The following is a 17,019-nucleotide window of genomic DNA, read 5'->3' as shown; positions in this document are numbered from 1 at the left end:
AAAAAAAAAAAAAAAAAGAAAAGAAATTTGACTTAGGAATTAAGCATTGCAGTGGGAATTACCTATATGCCATAGTAAGTGATGTGCACTTTCAGGGAGGTGGGGGAAGACAAAAATTAAAAAAAAAAAAAAAAAAAGGATTATGTGATTGTTTTTGAAATAATTATCCTTGACTACAAAGACCAAGAGCAAGCGTGACGCCAGTCTAAAGTTGGACAGGCAGTTGCTGGGCAGATGTCCTTGCGGAAGTATTTTTTGTGCAAGGTTTCGATGGCCTTTGTGCGAGGTTGTGATTTTTGTAGTCTTTTGTGTAATCAGTCTTTGTTATTATCTGTTTTGTTATCAGTCCTATTTGTTATGCAAGCATGAAAACCCTCTATGGCCTTCCCCAGCTCTATTTGTCAAGGTTTTCTTAACATTAGTGACTCCATTTTTATTCTGACCATGTTCATAGGGTCTTGAGCTGTTTTACTCTCTTGGAAGTATATTAGGGAGGCAAGGTCCCCTTTGTGGCTCTGTGCTGAACACTTTACATATTTTATCTTACTCCTCGCAGTGTTGAGTACCATGATAGTACCTATTACACAGATTTTTTAAACTGAGGCGGAAGTGCAGAGCCTGGTTCAAGGAAGTCACACGGTGAGTAAGAGGAGGACCTGGGATTTCTGGCTGGTGTAGATCTGAGCCTAGTGTTCCTTACCTCTAGGACCTATGCATTCTGCATGCCCCACCCAGGACAGATGGAAAGGTTCTGAGTGGCCCATTCACACCTTGCAGTGACACCTGGGTTCTAGAGACCTAAACTCTGGAACGGATTTGCTATATATGACCTGGTCCAGGTTGCTTATTGTAACTTCTCTTGGCCTCAGCTTTCTTATCTTTCCAATGGGAACAATAATTTCCCAAAGCCCTGCTCTGCTCGTCAGAGCTGTGGCCAGAAAGACACAGGCCATGGATGGAAGAGCAGTTGGAAACCATAAAGTACCAATGCATTGGATTCTACTGAAAGACTTTTTCTGAAAGCCTGGTGTTCAGGGTCAGTGCCTTGGAGGGAGGATCAGAGCTCCCCACTGCTTCTGGGTGTGAGAGCTACAGGAGATCCTAGCCACTAGCCCTTCCTCTTCCTTCCCCTCCCTTGGAGGGGAAATGGCCCAGGCTGCTTAGTGCTGGCTCTCACAGCCACTCCCTCCTGCTCTCCTGCATCCTGCCAGTCACCTCCCAGTACAGGAAGTGAGATCTCCACTCAGCCTGCCAGGCGAACAGGAAGAGGCCAGGGTGTGCTAGCCAGTTCCTGACTCTGCTCTGGACATGAAAGCTCCAACTTAACCCCTTGAGCCAGCCCAGAATTCCCACCCTTGGAGCAGCAGCAGGGCATGAGAGATGTGGTGTCTTGCTCTGGTATCTCTATGACTGGCTTTTGCAAGCCTTTTCCTCTCTCTGGGCCTCAATTTCCCTGTCTATAAAATGGAAGCTTGTATTATTCCTGGACTAGCTCCAAACATCGCTGAACTGCTGGGAATCTCAGACAGGGCAATAAGTGTTTTGCACGCTACTAAAATTAGAAACTATCACTGTATTCCCTGCAGTGCTCCCTGCAGAGCCATAACAGATGAAGTGCTTAGTAAATGTCAGCGGAAGTGGTTGGAGATGGTGGATGTAGGCTCAAATGTATATGACCTTGAACACATTACCTCATCTCTTAGAACCTCAGAGCCCTCACGTGTCAAAAGCAGGAAAATGGCAGTACCTGCCTTGGAAGGCTGCTGCAGGGATTGAATGAGAACAGAAATGCACAATGATAACGTATTATTAAAATTTACTTGTGAATCAAAGAAGAGATGAGCAAACCAAAGTCCCTGCTCTCAAAGACTTAACAATTGTGGGAGATAGGATTCATCTCTTTTGAGCCACCTCCAGTTGATTGGCAGGGGCTGCCTGAAAGCTGCGTAGAGGATTATAAAAACTGGATCTACTCCCAGCAGGAAGAAGGGATTGATTATCAATGCCTGCCACAGGCAGGAGTGGGGAAAGTAGCAGCAGGTGGTCAGTGCACATATTGACCGTGATCTGGTTAGAGACAAAGACACACAAGCCAAGAACTCTGGTATCAGGCCAGCAACTTGTTTGGGGGAAGGCAGAATCAGGAACCATTCCCCAGGCCAGTGGCATTCAAGCCAAACCTTGAAAGGTGAATGGAAGGAAGGTTACTCTGGGCAGAGGGAACAGCTTGAGCAAAGACAGTGCCAGAGTTCTGCCTGCAAGGAACAGACAACCCCGCCAAAGGTGGCTTAGACAAGAAGGAACATTTATTCTCTCTTAAAACAAGTCCAATAATGAGTGCTTTCAGGTTATTTGAGCAGCTCAACACTAGCATCACATTCCTTTATATTTTTTACTTTGCTGATGTTATTGTGTCCCTCCAATTTATTTGTTAAAGCCATAACCCCGAGGACCTCAGAATGTAACAGTATTTGAAGACAGGGTCTTTAAAGAGGTGATGAAATTAAAATGAGGCAGTTAGGATGGGCCTTACTCCAATCTCCCTGGTGTCCTTATATGAAGAGGAAATTTGCGTGTGGGAGACCAAGGCAGGCGGATCACCTGAGGTTGGGAGTTCAAGATCAGCCTGGCTAACATGGTGAAACCCCATCTCTACTAAATATACAAAATTAGCTGGGTGTGGTGGCACATGCCTGTAATCCCAGCTACTCGGGAGGCTAAGGCAGGAGAATCGCTTGAACCTGGGAGGCGGAGGTTGCAATGAGCTGCAATCACACCACTGCACTCCAGTCTGGGTGACAGAGTGAGACTCCATCTCCAATGAAAAAAAAAAAAAAAAGGAAATTTGGACACACCAAGACAGCAGGGTCACTTGTGCACAGGGAAAGACTGTGTGAGAACACAGTGGGAAGACAGATGGCTGTCTGCAAGCCATGGAGAGAGGCCTCAGGAGAAATTGTCAGAGGTGTTTGAACCAGAGCAACTCCATCTTGAATAGAAGGTAGGTAGAATGAGGCTGAGACCTACTGGGCTGCATTTCCAGACAGTTAAGGTATTCAAAGTCGCAGGATGAGATAGGAGGTCAGCTCAAGATACAGGCCGTAAAGACCTTGCTGATAAGACAGTTGCAGTAAACAAGTCGGCTAAATCCCACCAAAACCAAGATGGCCACGAGACTGACCTCTGGTCGTCCTCACTGCTACACTCCCACCAGCACCGTGACAGTTTACAAATGCCATGGCAATGTCAGGAAGTTACCCTATATGATCTAAAAAGGGGAGACATGAATAATCCACCCCTTGTTTAGCATATCATCAAGAAATAACCATAAAAATGGGCAACCAGCAGCCTTTGGGCTGTTCTGCATATGGAGTAGCCGTTCTTTTATTCCTCTACTTTCTTAATAATGCTTTCACTGTACTGTATGGACTCACCCTGAATTCCTTCTCGTGTGAGGTATAAGAACCATCTCTTGGGGTCTGGATGGGGACCCCTTTCCTGTAACAAAACCAACTCTGCCAATGCCTTGATCTTGGACTTCCAGCCTCCAGAACTGTCAGGAAATAAATTTCTGTTGTTTAAGCTGCCTGGTCTGTGGTATTTTGTTATGGCAGCCCGAGCAGACTCGCGCACCTGGCAAGGTGGCTGCAGTGGCCTTGGGAGTGGCACATGATGCCATCCCGAGATAAGGCCAAGGGTTTCCCCTTCTTGTGTGTCTTTTTTTCATGGAGCAAAATCTTTCCCAGGAATCTTCAGAAGACTTCCCTTAAGAACCCAGGGGCCAGATGCATTTGCCAGGACTTTTTTTTGGCTGAGTCAAAGACCGAATAACGGACCTAAACAGGAGAGTTTCTCTCTTCTTCAGGCAATAGTCAAGGGTGGGTGTGGCAGCCCCCTGGGTCCCAGACCTTGATGTCTCCTATTTTGTTTCTCCACCAAGCAGTGGTTCTGCTATCAACTGCAAGATGGCTCTCTCCACCCAGCGGCAGTCCAGCCAGTAGGGTCAACAAAGCAGAAAACATGATCTGTCTCTTTAAAGTGATGTAAGTAGCACAAATTTCTTCTTGGCCAGAACTTGGTTCATAGCTGAGCCTAGCTGCAAAGGAGGCTGGGAAATGTAGTCTTTTATTCGTAGTGGCTATGTGCCTAGCTAAAAACTCTTTAGAGAAAAGGAGGAACATGGATACTGGGGGACACTTAGCAGTCCCTACCTCACCAGAATTGGGTCACATGCCCCTGCCCCCATCAATCCCCGGTCAGGGGAATTATCTTAGACCAATGGTCCTCAAATGTAGGCATACATCAGAATCGCCCAGAAGGCCTGTCAAACAGATTGCTGTGCCCCATCCACATGGTGGCTGATTTTGTAGGTCTGAGGCCTGAGAAACTGCATTTATAACAAGTTCCCTGCTGCTACTAGTCTGGAGACCACAGTTTGGAAACCACTGTCTTTGGTCAATCATGATTTGCCTCCTGGGGCCAGGTCAGGGTTACATTCCCTGGGCACTTTGGAGGGGGATCCTTGAAAAACTGGGGCTCCACCTGCATGAAAGCGTGGTAAGAAAGCCTGTTGGATGGCAATCAGGAGAGTCTTACGGAAACAGGAAGATGGGTGGTTTGGAGAGGCTATGGGGGCCAGGTGGGGTATGTCAGAGATGAGACTCGAGGTGGTTTTAGGCCCAGTTTCTAAAAAGTCAGAATCTGGCAGAAGAGTTTGACTTTTATCCTGAAGGCACTGGGGAGCCATGGGAGGTTCTGAAGCAAGGAAATGCCATGATCAAATTTATGGAGGGTACATTAAAGTAGTGGTCCTTGGCTGGGTGCAGTGGCTCACATCTATAATCCCACCACTTTGGGAAGCCAAGGCTGGAGGATTGCTTGAGGCTACGAGTTCGAGACCAGCCTGGACAACATAGGGAGACCCTCATTTCTACAATAATGTTTTAAAAATTAGCTGAGCATGGTAGCATGTGCCTGCAGTCCCAGCTACTCAGGAGGCTAAGGCAAAAGGATTGCTTGAGCCCAGGAGTACAAGGCTGTAGTGAGCTATGATTGCATCACTGCACTCCAGCCTAGGTGACAGAGTAAGACTCTGTTTCTGGAAAAAAAAAAAAAAAAAAAAAAAAGATCTGCAAGGTCAGGTCCTCAGATCCGCTTGCACCAGAATGCAGGATTCCCAGCCATGTTCTTTAAACACACCTGCAGAACTTAAAAATGCAGATTTCCAGGCATGTTCTACCTACTCCCTGATTATGGAGGCGGAAAGATACATTTGAAACATATCCCTTCTTCTCCAAGTGATTCTCATGCACTTTGAAGTTTGAGAACCACTGGATTAGGATGGAAGCCCTGGAGACAGAGGCCCTCTAAGAGGCAATACCCCCTAGGATAGGATGTAAGCTCCTTGAGGGCAGGGACCTTGCCTGTTTTATATCTTTCTTGTTCACTATGCCTAGAACTGCCTGGCACCCAGTAGGTTCTCAATAAGTATTGGTTGTAGTGGAGTTAGGAACTTCAGTCTGGGTCCTGATTTTGTCATAGACTCATTCTGTGATCTCTGACAAGTATCCCCACCTTTATCTCCCCCCACCCACTTTATCTGTAAAATGAATTTGGAGATAATCTGTAGAACTTTTGTCCTTAGGATTCTAGTTGATCGATTGAGATGCTGTCCAATAAACAGGAGATGTTATGTAATGTCCCACCCTCTCCCAGCCCCTTTCTCTCTTAAGCCACAGAGATTGTGGCAGGTGGTACCCTACCCATCCCTCTTTCCTCATCTCCTTCCCCTGGCCCAGAATAGCCAAAACAATAGGACACAAGCAGCACGTACTGAAATGACTTTTAATATCTCATGTTGCAGCAAAATTAAAAATATACAAAAAGTTCGTGGTGTACAAAAGAGTCTCAGTAAAGAGGCCCCAGCTTGGGGCCCCCTCCCCCTCCCCCTCCTGGGGGAAGCACGAGGGTGAATGGGGGTTGGGGGATGGGGGATGGCACAGATGCAGTAAATACCAAGAGGTGGGACCAGGAAAAGGAAACAGAAGAGGACAGGGGTGAGGGCCCGTTAGGGAGGAAGAGACAACAGGTAGAGGAAGAATCACTTGGAATTGTGCTGACAGAGGGAGATTAGCCCCTCAGGCATGGCTAGTGATTCCTAGAGTTACAGGGGCATGGACGGGAGGATCAGGGCTGGGGGTATTCTGGTGGGACCCTCAAAAGAACTGGGTTCTGGTCTCACCCTGCCACCAACTTGCTGTGTGACCTTGGGCTGGCCATCTCCCATCTCTGGGCTTGCCCCTTCAGTAAAATAGGATGCTGGATATCTAAACCATTGATTCCTAACATGGGGTCCCAGACCCTCAGGGCCTGTGAAAGCAGGAATGGGTGCCCACGAGTGCTTTTGAGAATTTTGTATTAAGCAACTCAATAAAATACAAATATTCCCCCACCTTCAAGCCCTAGAAGTTGACTTGAGGCCTTGGAAGCATTTATCTGCAATCAGAAGCTCACTTTGAGTTAATTTAATGTGGGAAAATGAATTCTTCTTCAAGAAATGAGGCTGGTTTGGAAGAAAAGTCTTCCAAACCACAGGATCCTCAGGGAAGAAAATAATGAGGGAGCTATGGGAATGGTTCAGATCCCTTCCAGCTATTTCATGATGGGTTTGGAAAGCCAGTGGGGCTGGGGGCTATGTTTATATGAGGCCCCTCCAAGTTCAGTGGTTTAGCTCAATGGAGACCAGGCAGAAAAGGGTCGGATTCGATCTGGGGGAATTTGGGTGAGAGAGAGATGGAAGAATCGTCTTTTACCCCCTGGCGCCTTCTGTACCCTCTCTTTGTCCTAGGGTACCCTCCATTCTGAGATTATTGCAGGTGCCCTGGGACCCCCACCCCTTCAGCCTGGCCCGGGGGTGCTCTTGCAGCGGTTATGCATAGAATAAAGGCCAGGGTTGCTGAGGAGAGGGCAGCCTCCTCCTCCAGAGAAGGGAAGGGTGGCAGAAGCCCAGCACAAGGGGTAACCTCTCTGTCCCCTGGGGAGTTTTCTGTCTCCAGAAACCAGGCCAGGCTTGAACGGGGCCTTCCTTTTCCACTCCCACATCTCCTGCTCCAGAGTTCCTCCTCCCCATACCTCTATCAGCAGCAGCCAAGGACCCAGAAATGTCCTATCCTCTCCCCAACCAGAATGGCACATTGCAGCCCCTTTCCTCCCCAGCCCCGGGTCTCAGAAGCCTCTGTGGTTGGGAAGGGGGACTCAGACCCCAACCCCACTACTGCCCATGCGGCTTGGCACCCACTCAGTCCCTTCCATTGAGACACTGCAAAGCACTTTAAAACATAAACTGACAGCTCCCCCTACCAACCTCTACTGTAGGCCCCACCACAGCTTGAACTGGGAGGGAGACAGGTGCCAAAGATGGCAGGGGCCAGCACAGAATGGGACAGTTGGGTCCTGGCTTTCAGTCCACATCCTGCACCTGGACTCCCCTGCAACCCAATGTCAATTCCTCCTAACCAGTGGCCCCCAAGCTAGAAAAGACTCCAGCAGCCCCTAACCTGAGGCACTGGAGGGCCTGTAGCCCTTATCAGATGATGATTCCCAAACCAGGGACCCTGTGGACCCCCAGACTTCCCTTTTCAGCCAAGAGGGCAGTGGTCTCTGTTCTCAGATAGCCAGGTGATGGGGATTTAGGGTTGGACTAGCAAAGTCTCAGAGGGAGCCATAGCCTCTGTCCCTGACTTCCCCTGAGGGGTTTCCAGACTCTGCAGGACGCTCTAGAACCTTTTCAACATTTTGAACAGTAAGTCTCAAACTGGTGGCACGTGGGCCAAATATGAGCGGCTTGCAGTTTCCCAAACATTTGAATTTTAGTTCCTACAGGCAGGGCACACAGTCACTCTCTTGTTTGCCAGAGTCCCCACCACTCCCTATTGTCTCCATTACTCTTATTTTCATTATCTCGAGGCATTTGAGTTTGCATCCCATGCAGCCCTTGTCCCAGAAAACCTTCTCCCTACTGTCCGAGGCTTCTGTGGACTCCAGGCCCAGATGAATTCCAGGGGAAGAACCTGCAGAACTCGAGTACTTAGGAGGGTGTTGGCTGCAAGCAAGACTTCCCTGAATATTCCCAGCCCCCTCAGCCCTTATCCAGAGACCCGGACTTTCCCCAGGTCTCACCTTTCCTGCCCTCTGCCTGCCCCGACTCTCATGGGTGACATGCCTCTGTGGGACACAGGTGTAGCAGGGAGCTGACTGGGGGTAAGGCAGATTTTGGGGAGACACAAGAATGAGGCAGATGACAGGAGGGGATCAAACAAGGCCCCCTTGTTGGGGAGCCCTCTGTGGGGGAGTGGGGAGGTCTGCGCTGTTCAGCTGGGGTGACAGTTACAAGACACATGGCACATCAGTGCCAGGAGGTGCCGTGATGGGGGTGTGGTGCCTGCAGAGGTTTGGGGAACACAGTCAACAGCCTGGGGGTCAGTTCTAAGAAAACAGGGAGACAGAAGTCTGCCCTGGAAATGGGGACACTGGTCTCCTGGGGTCAGAGGTAACTGAGGGCAGGGTCTGCCATATTTGGTACCCAAAGCATCCTGTTCTCTTCTGTTCCTGGCAAAATCAAGACGCACCCAACTACCTCTCATCCCCAGGGAAATCCTAACTGCCACTGACTTCCTGTGTGGCCTTTGGTGAGTCCTTGGTCCTCTCTGGGTCTCACTTTCTCCTGTCTAATGTATATGGAGGGCAGGTGGCTTAAGGGACCCTCAGGGACCCTCTGGGCTGCAAGGACCCTGGGAGGGTGGGAAGGACTAGGAAGGACTGAGCATCTATACTGGGGTGGGGGTCAGGGGACAGGAGGCAGAGGACCAGGGGGGTCAGTTCTGCCAGGGGAGAGACTGGCTGAGGTAGATTGTGTCACAGAAAGAAAAACAAAACAACAGCTCTAAGGGGATGGACCCCTCCCTCATCTGACTCCTCTATCCCAGTGAAATGAAGGGATGAGCCAGTGGAGCAGGGGGCCTCAGGCCTGGTCCCAAGCTCCTGGGTGGAGAGTCCTTAAAGGGCTGAGACTCTTCTGAGGGTGAGAAGCAGGAGAAGGTGACTGCAGCCCTCTCTCCAGGCCCTTTGTGGCCATTTCTGTGCCCAGATGTCCCTGCAGGCAGAGGCCCTGAGGGAAGGGTGTGTGGGGTTGATAAGAGGTGGGGAGTAGGGGTGGAGTAAAATCCAAAAATGTGGCCATGGCTTCCCTGTGAGCCTCAGACCATGCCAAGCCCTGCCAGCACATCCCTGCCCCTTGGGAATCTCCTGGAGCGTAAAGGATCCCAGCTAGGACTTTTCCTCTAGAAGGCAGCAGCCAGATGGGCCATTCTGGGATACTGGGGAGGAGAACAACTTGCCAAGGGTGACCCTCATGCTACCTCTCTGGGCCTCAGTTTCCTCATCTGTAAGATAGGTTGATAATGCCTCTCTTGCAGGGATGTCATGACCAGAGGAGAGTGTGAGTGAAACGACATGGGGTGAAAATTCCTGGCACAAAGTCGGCCCTGGAGAAACAGTCTGTTTCTGGTTCTGGGTCCGCATCCTCAAAGCTCCCGTCTCACAAAGGCTTTGTGTGTGAATTCAGTCTCCGAAGATGGATTTGGGCAGAGAACAAGCAGGATGGATGAGCCCAACAGAGCGGGCCTGGGTCAGCCTTGGGCTTCTTCCACCTCCCATCACCCTTGAGGCCTGGTTCCTGAGGGTGCTTAGCAGCAGAAAGAAGGAAAAGCACTCTTGCTGTGTTGGCAGGAGGGCTGATGCACACGCCATCTCGGCCTGTGTGCTGGTGGGGAGGGTGACTTGTATCATGGTTGTGATTGTGCTTGTGTGTATGTGGGCAGTCTGGCCCTCTCTGCCTTTGGGGTCACCCTGCATCCCCAGCAATTCATCATTACCCATCACCTTTTGATGGGCAGCCCAGAGTCTGGGACCTTGAGAGAGTAGCTGCCACTCTGGGCCTCAGTTTCCCATCTGTAACCCAAGAGAGGCTGAACCAGGGCGGTCTAAGCACCCTTCTAATTTGCATAGTCTAAATTCTCATGGCCCACCTCACTCCAGGATCAGGTTTGCATCTGTCCTTAACACCCCTGCTGTCCTCTCCCACTGATCACACCTAAGTTGCTGTGGGAGTGTGTGTGTGTGTCTCTGTGTGTGTGAGGAGGAGGCAGGGTTCCCAGCTCTGCTAGAGGCTCTGTCTCCTCACTCCATGGAACTGCCTACTTCCCCTCTCCCGTACGCCCCCTCAATCCAGCACTAGCTGTCCTAGGTGGGAGGAGGGGCCTTGGGTGAGTCCCCTGGGCACACGATGTTCAGGCCATGGGACTAGACCACAAGTCCTGGGGAGTCATCAGATCTAAGGCAAAACAAGTCAGTTTCCCAGATGTCGCCCCAGGGAGCCCCATTTGCAGGGTGGCTGAGAGCCAGGATTCATGTCACGTCCCCAAAGCTATTTTTTTTCGCTGGGAACCAGTTGGCAGCTGAAATGTCTCAGGGGTTCTGAGGACAATTTCCTTTTAGAAAGATGGCTATGGACCAAGGTAACAGGGGCCTAGAGCTCCCATGAGCCCCAGAAGTCTAGAATCAGAGCATCCATTCCTAGAAAATTCCATTCATGCTGGGCTCTAGAACCCCTTCTCCCCCACCACCATGACAGTTGCTAGAATCCCCCACAGCAGAGCAGCAGGGCTCCAGTGTCCTCCCCCATCACAACAGAATACACAGATCAGAGTGGCTCCCTGGGACATTTGATCAGCCTAGCACTCTAGAACTCAATCTAGAACTAAGCGTGCTTCTGGATCAGTTCCTCTGATAAATGTGCTGAAACCTCAGCTGCACTTGAGCCCAGAGATCTTTCCAGACATCCTATCTGCTGTGCTGAAGACCTGTATCTAGAAGCCACATTCCAGGTACTCATCTAGAACAAAGAATGGCTCCTTCAAACATTTCACCCGAGGCATGTGGAACCTCATCCTTCACAGAGCCCACAACAAGAGACATCTCCTGAGGAGTTCATTCTTGTTCGCTATGCTTCAGATTGCAGGTTCCCCTCCCCCAAGTCTTCCACCCCTCCACGCTTCTGCCAGCCTAGACCCCCACAGTTCTTTCTCCTGTCCATCTCCAGCACTGCCAGCCCCCCACCCCAACACCCTGCCCCACCCTAACTCCCTTCTTCAACTCCCTCTTGCCCTGGCTCCAGGCCCCAGATGCTACAGGAGCCAGGCCATCCCTGTCCACATGATGCTCCAACCTCACCCCATCCCTTCCACAGCCTCCTCCATCCTTCTCAGAGATCTTTTGCCACCACAGAGGCAGCCCACTCTCCACAACCCCGGAGGAGCACAGGGTCTAGGTCATGGACCCCAGACGGTGCCCTTTCCCTGGCAAGTCCAGCAGGGGCAACATATGGGCAACGCCAGGCAGGGGAGAGGTGTGGAGACCCCATGAAAGCAGGGCGGCTCGAAAAGTGTAGCACCAGGTGATTCCCCAGGCCCTGGGTCAGGGGAATTTAGGGAATGGGCCACAAGGCTGAAAACGGGGCCCAGGGCCGGGGCCTCTGCAAGGCTGCCCCCTCCCCTAAAAGAACCCAAAAGTGGGGCTGCTCTACTCTTGGACCAACAGATCCACTCCCCCTTAGCCTGGTGGCCCTGAAATTCCGGGCTCAACACTGTGGCCGACGTGGGGTCAGCCAAGCCTGTCCCTTTTGTGCGGGGACACTGTAGCCTACACTGTGGTCTCATACTCCAGCAGCTCCTGGGTGGTCCCCACACTCCGGTACTGCAACCGGGGCGTGGCAGGTGAGGAGTACTCCAGTGCCAGGATGGTCTTCCGGAGCCGGCGGTCAATAAAATGAGCATCCCACGCAGGGTACTTCTTGCGAGGCAAGTCAATCCGGATGACAGGCCCCTCTGTCCGCGAGGTGCGGGCCACTGGTGTGGGAGGCAAGCCAGGCCGCACCTGGAAGACAGGTGGGGTGGGGGTTCCTGCACGCTCTCCTGCCGAGGCCCCATCCCGCTCAGCACCTGTAGTCCTCGGCAGGGACCTGGGGGGACTCGTGATGGCGTCAGCGGGTGGGCCACAGGGCTCTGAGGCCTTACGGAAGATGCAACCAGGTGCCTGGGGACCCAGCATGGGCCCGTTGGGGTGCAGGAGACAGTAGTAGACACACATGAAGAATATGCCCAGCGCAAAGCTGGAGGCCACCACGCAGACCATGATGAGGGAGTAGAAGTCGGTGGAGAAGTTGCGGTTGGAGTACCAGAAGCCGGTGAGTGCGGCGTTCTCCAGCAGGACGATGCAGTGGTAGAGGGTCATGCGGCGTCGGCTCCGGCCCTCCTTGACGTTGAACCAGCAGAAGATGTAGATGATACCCACCACCATGTTGTAGATGATCTCCTCCCACTTGGACATGCAGAAGTCCGTCTCCCCTTGGATGACCCAGAAGGTCATGACGCACCAGTGGGCCACGATGAAGATGCCAAAGTAGAGCTTGTAGACGCTGGCGAAGAGTGCGAAGGCCAGGCTGCGGGCGGCGATGGTGAACAGGTGCCACAGCACCTGGGCCACGGCGCCCTTGTAGGACAGCGGCCGCTTGTCGTCCCGCGAGTCCCGCAGCACCTTCTGGTAGGAGGCCAGCGTCCAGGCCAGAGACACGAGGGAGGCAGAGGTGGAAAGGGCTGTGGAGACAGGGCAGGGGCGGGGTGGGCTGGGTTAGGGGCGGGCTAGGGTTGGGGTCTGGGGAGAGGCGGAGGGTTCCGGGACAGGAGCCGGGTTTTGAAGAGGTGTGAGGAAAGGGGCTACGGATCAGCAGGGGTGTGGGGAAGGTCTGGGTGGCGGGGAGCTTCAAGAGCCATGATGAGGCGTGGTGAGGGTGCACGGGACTGGGTGCTTCTGCAAAGTGGGAGCATAAAGGGAGACGAAGATGGGGGTTTGGCCTCCATCTAGGACTCTGGTATGGGGCTGTTAGGGTTCAGGGGTCTTGGTGGGAGGGTGGGAAATGAGGGTCCAGGACGCTGGGAGTGGAAGAGGAGGTGAAGAGGAGGTCATGATTAGGGTATGGAGCAGACAGGAGGGGACCATTAGAAATCGTGGGCCACCAGTAGGAGGGCGGGCATGGAGAGGAATATCTAGAGCTGAGCTGAGCAGAACTGAGGGGCAGGGGCGGGGAGACCCAAGGTGGGAAGCGTTGTGATTGGGATCCAGTATCTGGGCAAGGGATCCCCAGGGTCCTGAGGGGTGGTGATAGTCTTTTGGGACACTGAGGATGGATTGGGCAGGGACTGGGTGGGGAGAGCATGGAGTGCTTCAGGGAGACAGGGGGATGCGGTTTTTCTCTGATATTGAGGGGCTTGGCCTGGTCTGTCATTATGGAAGGGGCGAGGTGGGAAATTAACAGGGCCTTAGGGAGGAGGAGGGGATGAATGCCAGGACTAGGCCTGGGAGGACCCCCCCGGGGACCCCAGTGAAGTAGGCTCTCCGGAAACTGATGGTGATTGGCCAGGTCTATGAGGCAGGGGGTCCCCAGGAGATGCAGGCCGGGATCAGGTGAGGGAACGAAGTGGGCAGGGGATTCCCCAGAGGGTCTAGGTGTTTGGATGGGAGATAGGGTTTGGTTGGCTCTGGCAACGGGGAAGGGAGGAGGGCGGGAGAGCCCGGGGGCTTGATGGGTGTCCGCCAGGTCCCTCCTCACTCTGAGTGTAGGTGGGCCATCGAAGGCGATGCGGCGGTCTCGAGAGACCTGGAGGGTGGTGAGGATAGAAGGGGCAGGCCTCCGTAAACCCTGACTGAGTGAGCCCTGGGCTGGGGTGGGGAAGCGCACAGGGCATCCCCAGGGAGCCTGAAGCAGGGAGAAAGGCCCGGTGGGGCGGTCCCAGGCGCGGAGGGTGAAGGGGCGGGCTCACCCGGCAGCAGGTCGGGCGCACCACCGCGGTGCACCAGCAGGCTGAGCTGCAGCACTAGCTGCGGCGCGCTGCGCAGGAAGGTCTCCAGCAGGCGCAGCATGCTCACGTCGGCGCTCTCGAACAGCATCCGCCAGTAGAAGTGGCGCCGCAGCCGCTCCCCGCGCCAGCGGCTCTGCAGCCCCAGATACAGGGCGCGCAGGTACCTGCGGGAAGGACGCGGCGCTCAGGCTCCCGCGCGCTCGTTCCTCTCGCTCTGTCCCACCCGCCCCGAGCCGCCCACAGGCGATGGGGGCAAGTCACTCCCTATGCTGAGCCTGTTTCCTCAACTGTGAAATGGGCATTTCGAAAGGATCACCTTAAGAGGCTGCCGTTGAAGAGTACTGAATGGACTCATGAGCTTAGAGAAAGGACTGGTACTAAGTAAAGCCTTTTTTTTTTTTTTTTTTTTTTTGAGACGGAGTCTCGCTCTATCGCCCAGGCTGGAGTGCAGTGGCCGGATCTCAGCTCACTGCAAGATCTGCCTCCCGGGCTCCCGCCATTCTCCTGCCTCAGCCTCCCAAGTAGCTGGGACTACAGGCGCCCGCCACCTCGCCCGGCTAGTGTTTTGTATTTTTAGTAGAGACGGGGTTTCACGGTGTTAGCCAGGATGGTCTCGATCTCCTGACCTCGTGATCCACCCGTCTCGGCCTCCCAAAGTGCTGGGATTACAGGCTTGAGCCACCGCGCCCGGCCTCTAAGTAAAGCCTTTAATACAACAGCAGCATCGCCATTGTTCCTATAACGGGTTGGGGCGTGCTTTCTTTGCAGGGTTACTGACACCTTGGAGTGCACTGAGCTTACAATAGCCCTGTTACCCGTCCCTTATTTTGTTTTATTTTAGAGATGGGGTCTCATTCTGTCACCCAGGCTGAGTGCAGTGGTGGGATCTTAGCTCACAGCAACTACAAACTCCTGGGCTCAAGGAATCTTCCCAACTCAGCCTCTGAAGTAGCTGGGACTGCAGGCATGTGCCACTACACCAGGCTAATTTTTAAATGTTTTTTCTGGCTATGTTGCCCAGGCTGGTCTTGAACTCCTGGCCTCGCCTCAAGCGATCATCCTGCTTTGGGCTCTCAGGGTGCTGGGATTACAAGCATGAGCCACCGCACACGGCCCAATCCCCATTTTGTAGGGGAGCAAACTGAGACCCAGAGAGGTATGTCATTTATCCAAGGTCACACAGCTAGGACACAGTAAAACCAGGACTCAAACCCAGTCATTCTGGCCTCAGGGCCGGCACTCTAACCATTAGGCGACACTGCCTCTGACTGCAAACCATAAAAAGTTTTGCTCACATAGGTTCCTTCCAGGAACAGTCCCTACCGCCTGCTGCCAGCCCCAGTTCTGTTGCCACCAGCAGCTCCCTGGCCTGTTCCCTTCTCAGTGCCCAGTTGAGGTGAGATCCTCACCGCTCAGTGCCCAGCTCTCACCCCAGGGTGCAAGGAAGGTGCTCACAGCCACTTTTCCTTGGCATCTGAAACTGTTGCTTCCTCTCATGCCACTTCTCCCAACAAACTCTACGGCTCTTCATGGCCGCTTTGCACAGGTCACAGAGCCAGAGCTCACAATGTTCTCCCTCCTTGCTGAGGAATTGTACCTACTGTTTCCTCTCCTTAAAACACCCTGCCCTATCCCCTAACCTTTACCATCCCGGCCCCAACCCGGGATGACTCTTGTTTTTTTCCCCAGGCTCAGCTTTTGAACACAATTTTGTCCATAAAGCTTCGGCTGACCACCTTCCACCTAGGGTAAAGGTCTCTCCCAGGCTTCCGTCTAATCTACTAGCACTTGTCACAGTGCGTTGTAACTGCCTGGTTATGTGCGCATCACCCCCATGCTGTGAGTACCTGGAGAATGACTAGGCTGGCTTGCTAACTGCTGCATCCTCAATTCTTAGCACATAGTAGGTGCTTAATCTATGTGGGCTGAATGAATGAAAGTGTGCATGGCTGCAAGCTTGTCGAACTGAATGGAACTCTAGTAACCCTATAGGGGTATAGAAGGGACTCTGAAGTCCTGAGATCAATCCCTGACTCGGCTTCTAATTTACGTGTGATCTTGAGCAAGACCCTCTCTGAGCCCTAGTTAATCCTCCCAAAGTGGCGGTGAGGATTAAATGAATGAAAAGAAACTTTGCACATTATGAAGTGCACAGTGCCCATGTAAGGTGAGAGGGGACCTATCCACACAGATCTCTGGGTCTGATTTCCCCTCTCCCCTGGTTCCTTGCCCAGAAGCTCCACTCCTGCAGCTACAGACCCTGCCACCTTCCCAGCAACCCCCACCCCTGCCAGCTCCCCAAACTCTCTGATTCACGGGGCAGGCACACCCTTTGCTGCAAACCAGAGGACTCTTCCAAAAGTGGCTTTCACAGGAAACTGGGGGTGGTGTGTGCGTGTGTGTATGTGTGGAGGGGTAACCCTTACACAGATTCTGTGACCCGCTGCCTGGATCTGAAACTGGGGAGCCAGGGATTTGGGGTCTATTCCCAGGGTGAAGTGCTGGCACTTCCAGGATGTTGTTTGGGAACCAGGGGACTCACTCTATTCACAGCCCAAAGGAGGAAGTCATAGTGCTCCCTGGATGTGGGACCAGCTGATACCAAGTTTCCTCAAATGAGTATACTGGTCTCACCAGCTGTGTGGCCCTCTCTAGGCCTCAGTTTCTCCATCTGCCAATGAAAGGGATGAGTTTGATGACTCTGGAGATCCTTTCAGAGTGAATATTCTGGGACTCTCTCTGCAAAATGTGGCCAGGAACATCCCATTTAGGACCCTCCTCCCCATCCCTGGGTCATCCCGGCATCAGTCTATGATGTAAACACACTGTCAACATAACAAATGACAGGATTGGCAGCCAGGATGGGGAAGGGGGCTGTTCCCTCAGAAGCTGACTCTGGAAATGCAAAGCCCCCTCTGACCAACTCTCCTGTGCCATGCTGGAATTCCTTCAGCCATTTCCAGCCTGATGCATCTATACTCACATGCTCCCCACGACACGGACCTCAGCCTGGTGCATCTATACCCACTGCTGACACGCTCCCCAG

The 17,019-nt window shown here is 52.7% G+C and overlaps 1 protein-coding gene across 2 annotated transcripts in view; it reads right to left on the bottom strand.

The window, feature by feature from the left end:
• Positions 1–5,826: 5,826 nt before the first annotated feature.
• Positions 5,827–17,019, bottom strand: part of XKR7 (XK related 7) — a 50,433-nt gene continuing 39,240 nt past the window's right edge. Inside the window, exons 3-4 of one of the 2 annotated variants that reach the window (XM_023220395.1) lie at positions 13,935–14,137; positions 5,827–12,710 (exon numbers count right to left, since the gene is read on the bottom strand). In XM_023220395.1, coding sequence (XP_023076163.1) covers positions 11,758–12,710; positions 13,935–14,137 — 1,156 coding nt within the window. In that variant the 3' untranslated portion in view covers positions 5,827–11,757. The remainder of the gene's footprint in view (positions 12,711–13,934; positions 14,138–17,019) is intronic. The other variant, XM_023220396.2, reaches the window with a different exon arrangement.

Source organism: Piliocolobus tephrosceles, chromosome 20 (assembly GCF_002776525.5).
Source record: "Piliocolobus tephrosceles isolate RC106 chromosome 20, ASM277652v3, whole genome shotgun sequence".
Taxonomy (NCBI): domain Eukaryota; kingdom Metazoa; phylum Chordata; class Mammalia; order Primates; family Cercopithecidae; genus Piliocolobus; species Piliocolobus tephrosceles.
This window is presented reverse-complemented; position numbering and strand designations above follow the sequence as displayed.